General features: G+C 38.7%; 1 protein-coding gene across 23 annotated transcripts in view; it reads right to left on the bottom strand.

Moving 5' to 3' along the window:
- BPTF (bromodomain PHD finger transcription factor) overlaps positions 1-14555 on the bottom strand; it is a 56591-nt gene extending 42036 nt beyond the window's left edge. For 20 of the 23 annotated variants that reach the window (XM_074847440.1, XM_074847435.1, XM_074847454.1 and 17 more), the window contains exons 1-2: positions 13681-14555; positions 1446-2268 (exon numbers count right to left, since the gene is read on the bottom strand). In XM_074847440.1, the coding sequence (XP_074703541.1) occupies positions 1446-2268; positions 13681-14320 (1463 nt within the window). In that variant the 5' untranslated portion in view covers positions 14321-14555. Of the gene's footprint in view, positions 1-1445; positions 2269-13680 lie in introns of those variants that run through there. The other 3 variants (XM_074847452.1, XM_074847449.1, XM_074847450.1) reach the window with 2 other exon arrangements.
- Positions 14556-14854: the final 299 nt, after the last annotated feature.

Here is a 14854-nt window from a genome sequence, read left to right on the forward strand (position 1 = left end):
TGTGAAAAATCAAACTTGCAACTAATTTTCTGGAAACAGAAGGTAGAAAATGATGGATGAGGCAATGGAAAAATCAGGGTATCAACAGTTTCAGGCTGGTCATGACATCCTGCTGAACCGTCTGAATGATACAGCATATACTGTAAAGCATGTGATTGAGTATAAACATAGCGTATTAAAAAAAAAAAGATAAAAGATTCCCTACATCTTTGAAAAAAGATTACTTGACACTACTGTGGCATTTATAACCCAGAGAAACTAAAAATAATCAAACACGGACTCTTTTACAAGTGTGGAAGAACAACATAGGAAACAAAGAGCAGCAATAACACTTCAAAGCATCAGCTAGCAATACATTAGAGAAAGGGCACTATATTTTAAAGGACTAAAATGAGTCTTGTTGCAAGATGTAATACCACCAACAGTCCTCACAATCCCTTTCAAAGACACTAGCTAATAGCTTAACATTCACTGTAACCTCTTCTGTATGAAATTCTGTTAGGGTATCCAGCTGTGGCTTATTTTCTTCACAATACTGAATAGGAAACTGTATTTCAAGAAATCTAGTAAAACCTCTTCATTTTTCCTAAATTAATAATACCATTAATTTCACTTAAATATTACTTCTCCTCCATTATGAGAACAATTACATAAGAACAGTCTTTTACAAGAAAAAACAATCTTTAGCTATTTTCCTGTGAAAAATGTAGAAGTATTTTTATAATTTCAGATTCAACTTTTCAGGTAAAAAAACCCAGGACACAATGCCCTCACTAACAACGGTTTGATTATTATTAATGTTTTGAGATACATCAGCATCTCAAGACCAACCAGTAACAGGAACTTGTGTTAAACATACATAACAGGACATCACTTGAAGACAGGCATTTCTTGCAATTTTGCAATTCTTGCACCTATAGAAGTGTTCACATACAACATCTTATGCATTTCTAGTTAATAGCTATGGTGAATACCTTTGAATGCTTCAAAGTCTTTGCTTCAAAGGCAGACCGTCAAACCAGTACCAGCATCTAACAGCCAAATACTATCTAAGCAGGTGATAGTACACCAGAACTAGTGTCCCATAAACCATGGGATCACAAAGAGAATTAAACTACTTTTCATTAACTTTCACAAGAAACTTCAGAGCTCTCATTAAAATTCCTTTTCTTTTCTTCACATTCACATGTTTTAGGCACATTAAAATCAAGCTGAAGGCCCTGGTTTTTTTCCCCTTTTTATATATAGATTATGACAATACTTATTTTGGAGAAAATTGATGGATTAATTACACGGTCTTTAGAAATCTACTTACAGAACAGCAAGCAACGGTCTTATCTAAAGAAAACAGTTTTCAGATGGCAACAGCAACTTACAGGATATATCAAAAATACATTAAATACAATATTATTGTTCAGAAAATATGAAATTATTAGTTTACTTACATTATGATTCTTCTGTTCAGGAACCAATATTTTCGTCTATGCCTGTCATATCCAATAGGTTCATGTCGAATGTATGGTTTATTTTTTTGGATTTCAGCAACACAGTCAGTTACTCCAGGCACCTTATGTGCTACGCAGACCTCACACTGCCATTCATCTTCTGGTACCTCTTCAAGAGGTGGTTTCACGCACTCCAAATGGTACACAGCTGAGCAAGTTTCACAGCAAAGCAAATCCCCAAGTTTGTGACAAACCCTACAATGATCATCATACTGAATAACACCTTCTGACATTAACTCTTCACGTGCAATGTTTGTTGTAAGAAACTGATCCACTAAGAACTGCAGAACTTTGATTTTATTCTCTACTGGTCCATAAGGATAGTCCTCTGTCTCTTGGTAAGGAAGAACATGATGGTATTCCTTGTCACTCTCACAATATACCCGCAGAACCTCTGGCCACGTCATTCCATCTATGAAATACAAAGTGGAATTAACGCTATCTTTGAGGTCAGCAGGTCCAAAGGTAGTATTTGAAGTGTCTTCTTCACGTAAAACTGCTTTTAAAAGCACTATATGCATCTCTGCCATAAGTGTGCACTGCTCTTGACTTACCAGAGCAGCACAGAAGTCCTCAAAACGAAAAGGAGAGAGGCGTAAAACAGTGCCAAAGTTCCTTAGTACCTCATAGATGGCAATAACATTCATTATATGCTCACTAGGCACCATTAAGTCCTCTGAGGATTTAGGAAACTCCAAGGGTGGGATATCTTTTTCTTCCAATATTGGAGAACGAGGACGATGCACTCTTTGTCTTCTCCTACCTGGAATAAAAACCAACAGTAAGAATGTTGCCATTCAGAGATCAACATGTTTAAACATCTATCATCAATGACTGTGTCAAACTTTCTAAACTACTGCAAATTAAGGATTCACATAAATGTGATAATTCAGCTAATAATCTTATACTTTAATTAACAGTATGAAAATAAAACACACAAGATATCTGAAGTTTTGCTTTAGGCACTCAGAGCAGTTGCATTCCCCATATAGTGTACTGAATCTTTAAAATGACATCTAGAATTTTAATTGTTTAAACGAGTTAAAAAGAAAGACATTTCCCTTAGCCAAAATATTAATTTAGAATTTCTACTCATTCAGCATGACTAGTTTATCATTCCTTTTTGGAATTTTAACTTTAAACTTGAAGCATCAAGCTTCAAACAACAGATCTTTTGTATTAAAATATTGCAAGCTATTCTCCTACCCAGCAATAGTATACAGGAAAGATCATTTCAAGCAGATGTCTTAGGACATCAATTTCAATCAAATTAAAACACAAAACAGAACCTAAATCACTTTGTACACTGCCTTCTAACTAGAATATTTCTCCTGGATATCTACAAGCCAGACATGAAAGTTAAACACGATGTTTTATGAAAATGCTTCAGGAACTCCCAATATTGCAAAACAAACCAAACAACCCCACCCCCATGCTTCAATAAAACAGGAGAGATATCCACAGAATAGAGGAGGTAGCATTATGGAAGGACAAAGCTTAACACAGAAAGCTAATCTGAAGAGCTGTCCCACCACCTAAAACAAAAGACACTGAGCATAATTAATTCAGTCTCAGATGCTAATTCAGATGGGATGCTACCCTTTCTTCCCTTTAATTCCACTATCCTTGATGCCAAGCAGAAGGAAAAACAAGAGAGGAAAGTTTCTGTACCTGGCACTACTAGACAGATGAAATATTTCAATCTTCTATCAAAATAATGAAAAAGTATCCAGCTACATGCAATTATTTTGCAGCTATCAGTTAAAGTATTAGGATGCACTCATTAAACCTACTTCCTTTTTTTAAAAAAAACAATCAAGTTTCAACTATCCCATAAATATCTTGGTTTAAAACCAAGAACTGAGATGAAAACTGCTTTTAGGTCCACTGGTAAGCATATTAAGATTTTGGTCTACAACTGAATTTCGTAATTATCAATTCTATACGGAAAAGTGGTTGGCAGGATGCATTTTATTCCAAGAAAATCCAAAGGAAAAAATAAGCTGTCCATAACAGCTATTTCATATGCACACTTTAATAAAAAGTGACATATATTACACATTGTGTGATCTGAGACTGAAGAGTGACACAAGCAGTATTCTGGAATTTTAAATTTCACATTAATGGTTTTCTGATCAAATTCTGCGCGTAACAGGACTGCCCCCTCCCAACTGGTTCAAGGAAATTAAGAGATAAAGTAAGTTCCAGTCATCTTAGATGCTACCATTATGATGAAATGGTTCTCTGTGGCATTTGTTCAACCCACCCTACTCCCTCCAATACTCCCATAAATACAGGAAATAAGTCTAATAGGGAATGGGGAAAAAAAACAAAACAACAAGAAGTCCTGCTAGGGCAAGCAGATAACCAAAGACAGATCCTGCTGAATCTAAAAACACCATCATTAAAACTTTAATTCACCAAAAAGGGAAAAACAAGTTATCAAAAAGAAAAGCTACCTTTAAGAAACATCTTGATGTGTAACAGACAGTTTGCCAAATGATTCCAGAAGAAAAATAAATCAATCTTTGAGCTAGTATGGCAAGATGACACCAGATACATTTCTCCCTCAAACTTTAAGGAATGAAATCTTATGCAACAAATTAGACATTCTGAAACAATATAGAAGATGAACTGCCAGATGTTTCCATTACAGAAGTAATGGGTCAACATCATCTGCGTATAAAAATAAATTTCCAAGTTTAGTTAAGTTTGAGTTCTGACTGTGGAAAATGAAAGAATGCTTGTATGACTGTCTTCCAATATGCTTCTGCACAAATCAGTGGAAAATGTTTTAATCATGGCAAACGCACAAAAACACGGGAGTTTCACAGCCAGGCACAAAGCAATCGTTCTTACAGCAAGAAATATCTAGATTAAACCCAACTTTTCCATCATCGTGATCCAAAAATCATATATGCATAAACCAGAGTTGCTTTAATTAAAAGACTCCAAAGCAAAAAGCACACACGCACACTCATGGATTAAACTACTTTAGGGTCCTGAAGCTTCCTTCAAGGCTGCAGGACAGCGTAGGACCGGTCCTAGTAGGCTGTCATGCAAGACAACAACAATGCAGAACAGATATTCTGAAATCACTAATGGTCTTCACAGAGCCCAAATATCACAAAAAGCTGGCAGAGCTATAAACTAGGATTCTTTTCAGTGTTTGCAATTGCAGCAGAAAAACGTGTCTGTCACACAGTAAAGCCATAAAAGAAACAGCTTTTCAAGGAAGAGAGCAGCAAGAATGATAACCCTGGTTTACCTAAATTAATCAGAAGTGACAAGCCCTCCAAGTAATTTTAGGCAAAGATAAACTAGAATGAAGGAACACTGCTGAAAGAAGCAAAGACTCCTTATCTCCTCTCATTTGTTGAGATTTTCTACACTGAGAACAAAATTATAATTGTCCTATGCATTGTTTTTATCCTTCACTGAAAAAAACCAGACTCCCCATACACCATCTTTGTTGATGTCTCTTTCACAAGAGATAAGCACTGGTATATTTTTTACATCAAATTAACAGGAGAAGCAACAAAAGAACCTTAAAATAAGGCATTCCTATATTTTCTGAAAAAGTTAAAAAAGTTCTCTAACACTTCCTCTTACAAAGGAAGCATATTGGTGCAATTAGAGATCTAGAATAAACACGTTATCAGGACACAAAGTATGTCACAATACCGTAATAAAGAATTGTACTTTGGTGCAAGTACAATGTAACCGTGTGGTTGCATGATTCACACCACTCTTCACCTTCTATTTAAACCAATTTACATATTTTCACATTTGCTTTGGTATAAAGCAGAGAACTTCCAAAAGTAATTGTAAAACTGATAGTTTAGACAGTAAGGAAAAATATATTGCACGCTTCATCTGTCCACTACTTTGTGTTACACCTCACAGTATGCAGCACAGTTACTACACTATACCACTCAACACTCCCAATCCATACTGTAAACCACACACCACATCTCAAAAGCTCAAATAATTTCTCTCTTCAGACACCAAACTGCTTTGAACAATTCTGCACTGCATATAATCTGGTTTCCAGAGCTAAAAAAGCAAAGTATTCAAAGATGCAGAACATTTTAGAAAGAAATGGTACCTAGACATATTTTTCTTGAATGGCTTGGGGGCACGGTATTTTGTATTTACGTTCTGTTTTTTTTCTTTCCAATTTCATTTTCAATTTGTCATTGATATTCGCTGTACTAGGTTGAACAGAATCTGAAGTCAAGAAAAGGATCACGAAGTGTGATTTGGATACTCAGAAATTCCAAACAATTTGTGCTTAAATGTATTACTGTTCGATGCATCAACTGCAATCTCAAGAAACACTCCATATACATGTAAAAAACTAAAACTCTCCCCCCCCAACCAAACCAACAAAACCGAGCAGCCTAATGTCCAGTGAAAAAGATGGACATTCTCTGCCAAGGTGCTCAGAAATCTTGAAGCATTTTAAGTGGCTGCTGAACTTTGATTAAAAGTGTAGGCCAACGGAATACGATATAATGATGTCGAAGTGCTGGAGTCTCTCTTTTGAGCTGAAATTTTTGTGTTCTAGGGGTTGGCTGGATAACGCCCTCCCTTGCCATTAGCTCAGACAGCTGAAGAAAGGCAGTTTTGAACTCCAAATAAGGACGCTAGGCTTGTTGGCAATTCTGATAATAACAATTTCTTCACTGCTAATTATCTGCAGTGTTCTGACATCCCATACAGCTCACACTACTTAGAAGCAGCTTCAACTTCTGTGAAGGTTTCTGAAGATCACAGTTCATGTTTACCCAACTGTTCCTTCATATACACAAAAATATCCCTCAAAATTTGAAAAATGTTTTCCTACAATAAGCATATCCAACTTTTCAAGCTCTTCACTTTCAAGGAAAAAATCTCCTCTCTTCCACAAAGCAAATTGTCTAATGCTTGAATCTGACATCCACTCATGGACAAAAAAACCCGAACAACTTTGGTCTCTTCAAACATTTATATGTTCAAATTATTTTGTTTTTATTTATTTTAGAGATTCTGGGATTTGACAACAACTTTTTTTTTGCTTTACTTCTTGTCATTCATCATGGATTTTGCCCTCCACAGGGAATTTTGAGTACTATCTGTGAGAAAAAGTGTTAACTGAAATTTAATTGATTATTTAATCAAATTGATTAAATAATCAATTTAATTACTTCAATGTAAATATTTAAGAGGGAAGTGCAAGCTTGTGTAGACTATACAACTGATGATTACACAATAACAAAGTTATTTTGATTTGAGACACTACATATGTGCGTGACATTAATTTGTACTCAAAATAATAACATGGAAGTGAAATAGTGTAACAAATATTGCAGTGCAATGATCACATTGAGCAGTCACAATTACACTGTTGCTCTCTCTCCTTAACTTTGTATTACTGCGTCACCTACTGCCATTTTCAATTTCTCTTGGTATAGTTTAAATAACTTTGGCTAAATCATTTTTATGATTTGCCCTGAATAATTTCCCATTTGTGGAAATCTCCTCTCATAGCAGCAGATTTTTGCTTCAAGTCGAAAATGCAATATGTACTACTTTGTCTAAAACAAAAAACTTCAAGAGGATTTCAGAGCAGGTGTACTAGCATCTGCTAGAAGTTACTTCTCCTTCCAGCACCACCACCACCTGACTGACTGAACTTCAAACTAATCTACATGTATCCTCTCTAAAGGAAGTCAATTTACTCACACTGAAGTTTCCCCAAATGGACTCAAGTTTTATTACACATTAATTGTATACTTCTAAGATTGTTTCTGCATATTAATCAAACCCCTGAATCAATTTCCACCTTCAAGTTTGAGCCAGTACAAAGAGAAAAAACGTCCACTTCTACACCATTCAAATTCCATAGCTTTATTTAGAAGGATAACTGATGTGCCGATAGCCTTCTGCTGCCACGACTGGACTATCTACAGGATCCAGATCATCCTGAGTGTCTCAACATTATACTTTTATCTAGCACACGCTTCTTTTAAATCACATTCCTTCACTAGTTGTCTCCAAAAGTGATGAAGTAGTCTGCAATGGTTGCCTCTCCCTATTTTTAATTCTCTAGTTGAAGAGCTGCCTGTAATTAAGATTAAAGAGTAAACAATTTTATTCACATGGCACATTTAATTATAGATATTGATAATTACAGTCTACGCTTACCATAATCTATTAAAATAATTTATATTACAAATATTTAAGCAAACACACTAATGATATTTGAAATAAAATGAAGTTCTGAACTGAAGTAACAGGCTGAGCACCCAAAACCAGAATTTACTGAAGCACTTGAAAAAGCCAATCTATCTTTATTTTTATTTTTTAATATTTCCATCTATTTAATCTATTTGGTTAAAATGTTGATCCTTTCAAAATTTAGAAATTAAGTGGAGTTTTGATTTGCTCCCCTGCCCAGATTATTTTTTGGCTTCAAGTTCCACAAGTCAAGTCAAACTACACTACTCTTACATAAAAGTCCATCGTTAGTAAAATACAACTGGGTTGGTTTTGTTTTCCAGATCATGAGTCACTATAGAAACTTCTCAACCTAAAGACCAATTGGCAGTTATATGATGTCCTGGAACCACGAGTACTCAGAGAAGATGCCCTCTCCTACGTTTTCCTTCCTCCTGGAAATTTCGGCTTTTCACCACCCTCCTAAACTTACTAAGGCTGTCCTATTTTTGTTTAGCGCTAATAAATATACAATAATCAGACATTTTCTGTCCCATATTACTTTGCACCAGGCAAGTTTCAAATGAGAATGTACAGATCACTGAGAAAACTGGAAACAGTTGATGAAAATGTGTAAGAGAACATTTTTTGTGTTTTTCTTTTCTTCTTTTTTTTTCCCCCACAACAGAATGCATAAACTGAATATAGCTACATGTTTGTCACAATATCCAAACTGGTTCCTTAATTAAAAGTCAACCTCTTGGGAGAGCATTTGCTCATCTTACACCAAAGAAGAAAAAACAGTAAAATGAATCAGTTTAACATAAACTAAGAATATATTATGAAAAGGAGTACCAAAATAGAAAAATCTAAATCTTTTTCTTGGGATGGGTCAAAATTAAAGGCTTTGACTTATACAAAACACTTTTTTCCCTTTTAAAAATGCTAACATGACAATCAACATGTTTCTAATATTCACAAGTCAAATAATCTCTTCCAGAAAAATTTTCTGGAAGAATAAGATGCATTTGTAACTACTTGTAAGTGCAGCTCCAATCTGAATATTATTCTGCCACAATTGTACCTAACTGAAATTTATTTATTTACCTGGAAAAAGAAAAAAACCACCCAACCACAAACCAGATTAAACTTAACATCTAAACCTACATTAAAAATGAGACATTCCAAGCACCACAAAAGCTTTGGAACTTGAAGCACAAATGAAAAAATAACCAATTACTAGACTAGGTCCCGAAAGCACCTTCCTGAGAGCGCTCATATCGCAGAAATTCTCAACATGAGCTCCTAAGTTAAGACTTAACTACTGCCTTGCGTTGTGCAAAACTAGGTCTTTGTGTTCTTTGGAAACTTTAAAACTTTCAGCTGTTTATTTTCTCAGTTTGCACATCTGTCAGTAGTACACTTCTAATCAAACTAGGGTTCTCTGCTGATTTTATACTAAGAATTTAATTTCTCAATATTAAGGCTATCAATACACTCTCAGTAGGAGCCAGGAATACAAACCTCCTATATTCTAAGGTATCATTTTAATATTTGGATAACTAATGCAAGACAAATAGCAGATGAGATCCCACACTGTCATTCTGAGAAGTACTCAGAGGGACAACCCTTTTGTGCCTAGAACTCATGCAAAAAAAAACCAACAAAGGTAGCACTAACAACGATGTTCAGGCACATTCTGACAGACAATTTCTTAGCTGGGACACACTCAGTCTAAGCTGTAACTAATTTCAGAAGTTAGTGAGCCCTGAGAGCCAGCCTCAGTCTACTGAAATCTGCATTTATTCACCTTACACTAGTTCTATGCAATACAACAGTCAGCTATGGAATTTTACTGCAGACCTACCAAAAAAGTTTGCACAATAAACTCACCTGCAGTACATCAAATTATTCTACCTTTTACAGCATACATACTTTGATAACAGGACGGTATTTGCTGCACAGACCTTCTTAGATGACTGAAATGACAAATGCTCTCTTCAGATAAACTGCAAATTTGCATGTCAATACAACAGATTCAACCAGATTTACTCCTTTGGCCTTCTAGACAGTTTCTTTGCTAGGACTCGTCTTCTATATTTTTCATGACTGCCATGATGAACTAGTGATAGTTCCTCTAGAGTACAAGCCAAAGTTCAGATTACTAAATGGTAAAATAAGAGCATGCCAGGTTTAATTTAGAGAACAGGGTACCCTAGGTAAGGTGTTTGGGAGGCTGGTAAATCTTCTCACATGACAGACTAAAGAGGCTGCCTATCTTACTGTCATATCTCAATATCTCCATTTAAACAGTTCTTCAAGAGCATGAAAACGTGTTAAGATATAAAATTATTACAGACATACAAAATGCAGCACCTCACTTCCAGTTAATTTCTTTCACTCTGAAGATAAAAGCACACTGGTGAAGTAGCTGCTTAACAGAAGTGACGGTCAATCACTGTAAATGCTCACAGACTAGCAAAATTCATTTAAAAATTTCATTTAATGTATTTTAAGACAAACCTTTTGGCTCATCACTTCACTGTTGTGCATTTGCTTGTTAGACAGACTGATGATTATTATCTCAGCCAAAATCTAGATATATAGCTCTTCCTAAAGCTACTTTTCCAAGTTTTTGACAAAGAAAAACAAGAAACAGAAAAAACGAAGGACTTCTAGGCTTCTTAATTAAATCTTTCTTTTAAAATTCTGCAACACATGGAAAACACTTGATATCTATAATGCAATTATGACAAGCCTAAAGCAGAATTTACAGTAGACAGGTAATGAGAAAAATGTTTAGTGATGCAAGACATATAAGATACCTCTTCTAAAAGTACACATAACTTCAGGGGATACAAAGGGATAAGAAAGAAGGGACATTGTTCACACACACAAAATCCCCTTACCAGAAGTCCATCCAGCAGAAGAAAAAGCAATGACAAAAATCATATGCATTCACACAATAAGCTTTCACTGTATCATTTTTAAGTGTGTTATTGAAGGCATTTTGCCATTCCTAAGATTTTGCTTATTTAAATACTTGAATAATAATATAGTAAAAAACTTCTCCTACATACAAGTTCAGGATACATCTATCATAAACTCCCCAGCAGAGCACAGAAATTGAGCCTTTCTTGGCTGGAAACACCGCACTGTGATCTTTTAATTCATTGTTCAACCTAAGTTTGAAAAAACTGTAGAAAGTCTGTCACCCATTTAAGTGGGATGTGATTTATGTGTAAAATTTTGGTTGGTAGGAGAGTTTGATTGGGATTGCAATTTTTCAATACCCTGCTCTCAAAAAATAAACTCTTCAGCCCCTAAGACTACATCCTGAAAGTGGCAGTAATTCAGGCTGCACGTGACTGAGGGAAAGGTAAGTAGAGAACGATCATTCATCATCTCTTCTAGCAGAAAAAACTCAGTGGGCACCGCTTGACTCTGTCAGGGGCCAGTTTAAAACAATGGAGGAGACACTCCTTCAAGCCCTCCAGTTAACCACAGGAACTTTGTCACTATGCATTGCAATTTGTCTGGTTTGAAGACAAATATATGAAGGAAAAAAAACCCTATTAAACACAGCTAAAGACCGGTTCTGGCACAGCATGCACCTGAGGCAAAGAGCACTGGAGCTCATGAAGGAACTCTGAAGAGGTATCACTGTATGCTTGTCCTATTCTTAACACTCTTTGCACTGGCTGCTGTCAGATAAAGAGATACTGAGGTTAGGTGAATCTTTTCCTTGCCTATTAATGCTGTTCTAATGTCAAGTATCTTTTCCCGGATTATGATAAGACTATGATTTCAGTTAGTGCCACCACTGTGTAGCAGTGCCTACATATTAGTTCAGCAGAAACAAGGCGCAGACTGAGCAGATCGAATGAGAAGTTCGTACTTTCTTTGCAAAAGGGCAACAGCATGTCTGGGAGAGAGGGAAGGAGGGAGGGAGACCTTTAGGCAAATACTGAAGTAATGAGAACTGCCAGTAAATTGCCAAAATAACAACACAGATGTTTTAACTATCAAACACTCAGTATAAAACAAAACAAAAAAAGCACATAAGGATGAAAATGCTTACACTTCAACTTATCTTTAAAAAGTTAACTGAAGTTACCCTCACCAAGTGAGAAATAAACATATAAATTACCCAAATGGTTTGTGATACACCTAAATAGCACATAAAACCTGTCTACGCTTGCACAACAATGCACACCGAGGTATCTCGTTAATTGCCAAAACACTTAAGTACGTTTCAAAAATTGAATACACCCATACTCTGTAGAGCTCATTTTAAACCTGGATGCTCATGCAAAAAAATATTTTCCTGAACTAGCAAATTAAAGTAATAAAAATATTCTTTACCTGATGAAAGCAGCCCCCCAAAATAGTAATAAAAATTAAAGTTACCACAGCTAAACAGAAAATGAAGAGTTAAAAGTCAAGAGTACTTCAGTTTTTTTCTTCTATGAAGCCAGACCTCAATCTTTAATAAATATTCAAAAATTTCAATTGGATTGCAGGACATCCCTGCAACAGGTAAACCAACACCTTAAAAAAAAAAAATCTAAATTAAATTAAACTAATTTAGTAATGTATGTACTTATTTTGATTCATTTAAGTTCCTGAGCATATAGGTTAAAATATATAGACATACAGAGCTTTTTAAAGGATTATTATGAAGTCACATAATGAGCTGATACCATTAACTCACCAAAATAAAAACAAATGACATATTTAGTAGCCAGTACTTCCCCCTTTTAAGAAGTCCAGCTAACTACTCAAAACTACACTCCTTTTTTAATTAAGATGCAATGCATTTACACCAACAACCTGTTCCTCCTTCCAAACTGGCCAAATACTTGTACAACAGCAGTGTCTGTTATCCTGTAGCCCAGTTCAGAAACACTCCTAGGTTATCCCTAAGTTTAACAACTCTCTGGTTCAGACACTTTTAAAAAATTTAAAAATCTGAAGCTTGAACTTCATTCTGGAATTAATTCAAATAAATTCAAAGCGCTTAAGTTTAGATAAAAGAATTTTTGAAGCTTAAACCCCACATGGTTAATGAACTAATTAAGGGCAAACAGAAGTGCAGGCCTTAAAAAATTGAGCCCAAATTTGCCACTGGAGGTTAAAAAAAAAAAAATTACAATGATGTTTAACGAGTTTTTACCTCAATATGATTTTTAAAGGTTGCCATATCTGAACATAAATGCAGTATTTAAAACCAAGACTTTTGACTCAACCTCCACCTTTTAATCTTTGTGTTTAACTAAAACTAGGTTTACACCCTTGCAATGAGGCCCTGTGCACTTTTCCCCAAACTATAACAATGCAATCTCCATTTTGAACAATGCACCTCATTTCCCTCCTTGGAAAGCTAGTTTTGCCTTAAAGCCAGTAAATGCTGGATCCAGTTATACCTCTGATTTCAAAAGCCTGAAAATTTTCAGTGTTTATGGTTGTTGGTTTTTTTTAGGCCACTTCAAGTTGCATGTGCTTCCTTTCCTTTTAACATCAAGTTATATTTGCAAGCACAAGCCATTCTTTCCTGTATATATTTGAAAGGATCTCTTTGCAAGGCATGCATTTCGTTTCCCTTGTTTTTAAATATTAAGTGAACGCTCCATACACTTCTGACATTCTTTGCAACACGTTCTGGTGTATCATGCATTTCTGCAGTCACCAGAATCTCCATGCATATTTGCAAAGCATCCCCTTGTTGCAGCATGTACTGCCCTCCCTCCCTCCCTCCTCTCAGTGCATGTGCTTGTAAGCATCTTCTAATGTTCCCTGCATCCGTGGGGTTGCCAGTCGTTAATTTGCATACCCCTCTCTCCCTGTGAGTGCTTGCAGGCATCCCTTACATACACGCATGGGAGGAAGAATGCGTGCGGACTGTATTTGCAAACCTAGAGGGAGCATGTGGGGTGCCCTCGACTTGTTTTAGTTCATCCCACTGACTCTCTACCTGGGGTGCTGCTGTAGGTGCTGTGGCTCCTGAAGCTGCTCTCAGTGCAATAACTGGCATCGTCTTCATCCTCCATCTCTTCGGGGTAGTCAGAGTCGTCGTCGTCCTCCTCCTCCATTATCTCCTCCTCCTCTTCCTCCTCGGAGTCCTGGTTATCCTCGGGGTCTCCCTCCTCTTCCTCCTCGGACACCATGCTCTCCTCCTCCTCTTCACTCTCATGATCATCGTACACCACTTTGCTGATGCTCCTCCTGGACGAGGCAGCCCTGCCTTGGCTGTTGCAGCTGCCTCCTCCGCCTCCTCCCCCTGCTCCTCCAGCCCCAGCCCTGCCCCTACCCTTACCGCTGCTGCCTCCCCCACCAGGGGTGCTGCTGCTGCCGCTGCCTCCCTTCCTCTTGCTGCCCCCCCTGGGGGAGGCGGTGGCGGGGGAAGAGGCCTGGGCAGCCCCGGCTCCCTTCTGCTTGGGCCCCGCCGTCTCCGCCTGGGCCGAGGTCGCCCACCTGCCGCGGCTGCTGCCCCGCTGCCGGGACCTCAGCCCCCCGATGGGGCCCGCCGGGGCGGGCGGAGCCGGGGAGCTCGCCTGAGCGGTGGCCGCCGCCGGCTGCTGCTGCTTGGGCGGCCTGCCTCGCCGGCCCCGCATCTCTGGGCGCTGGCCGAGGGGGGAAGGGAGGGGGAAGGAAGGCTCGGGAGGGCGCTCGGAGTCCGGACAGGCGGCTACGGGGAAGCTCCCCCCCCTGCGAGGGATCCGGGCCGGGGAGGGGGGCCGCCGAGCTGTGAGGGCCGAGGGCTCAATCCGAATTGCCGGCGTCCCGCTCCGGATCGCCACCGGCCGCCATCTTGTTTCTTCGTCTCTGCCTCGGCTCGCTCCGCTCTGACTGGGGGAAGCGGCGGCGGCAGCAGGCCCCGAGCGCCTCACGTGACCGGCCGCGCCCGCCAGCCGCCGCCAGGGGGCGCCGCCGCCGCCGGCCCCGAGAGCCATGTTGGAGACGGCGCGCTGGGGCGGCTCCGCACCCCCCGGCCGCCCCCGCCGCGCTGCCCGGCGCCTGCCCGCCCCACCGCCGCTTCCTCCGAGCGCCCTGGGCCGCTTTCCCCTCCACCGGCACATAGTGCGCGCCCCCCGCCTCCCTCACCCTCAGCTCGCCGCCACCTGTCAGGACGCGCTGCCCCGCCGCCG

This window comes from Strix aluco, chromosome 21 (genome assembly GCF_031877795.1).
Source record: "Strix aluco isolate bStrAlu1 chromosome 21, bStrAlu1.hap1, whole genome shotgun sequence".
NCBI classification, from domain to species: Eukaryota; Metazoa; Chordata; class Aves; order Strigiformes; family Strigidae; genus Strix; species Strix aluco.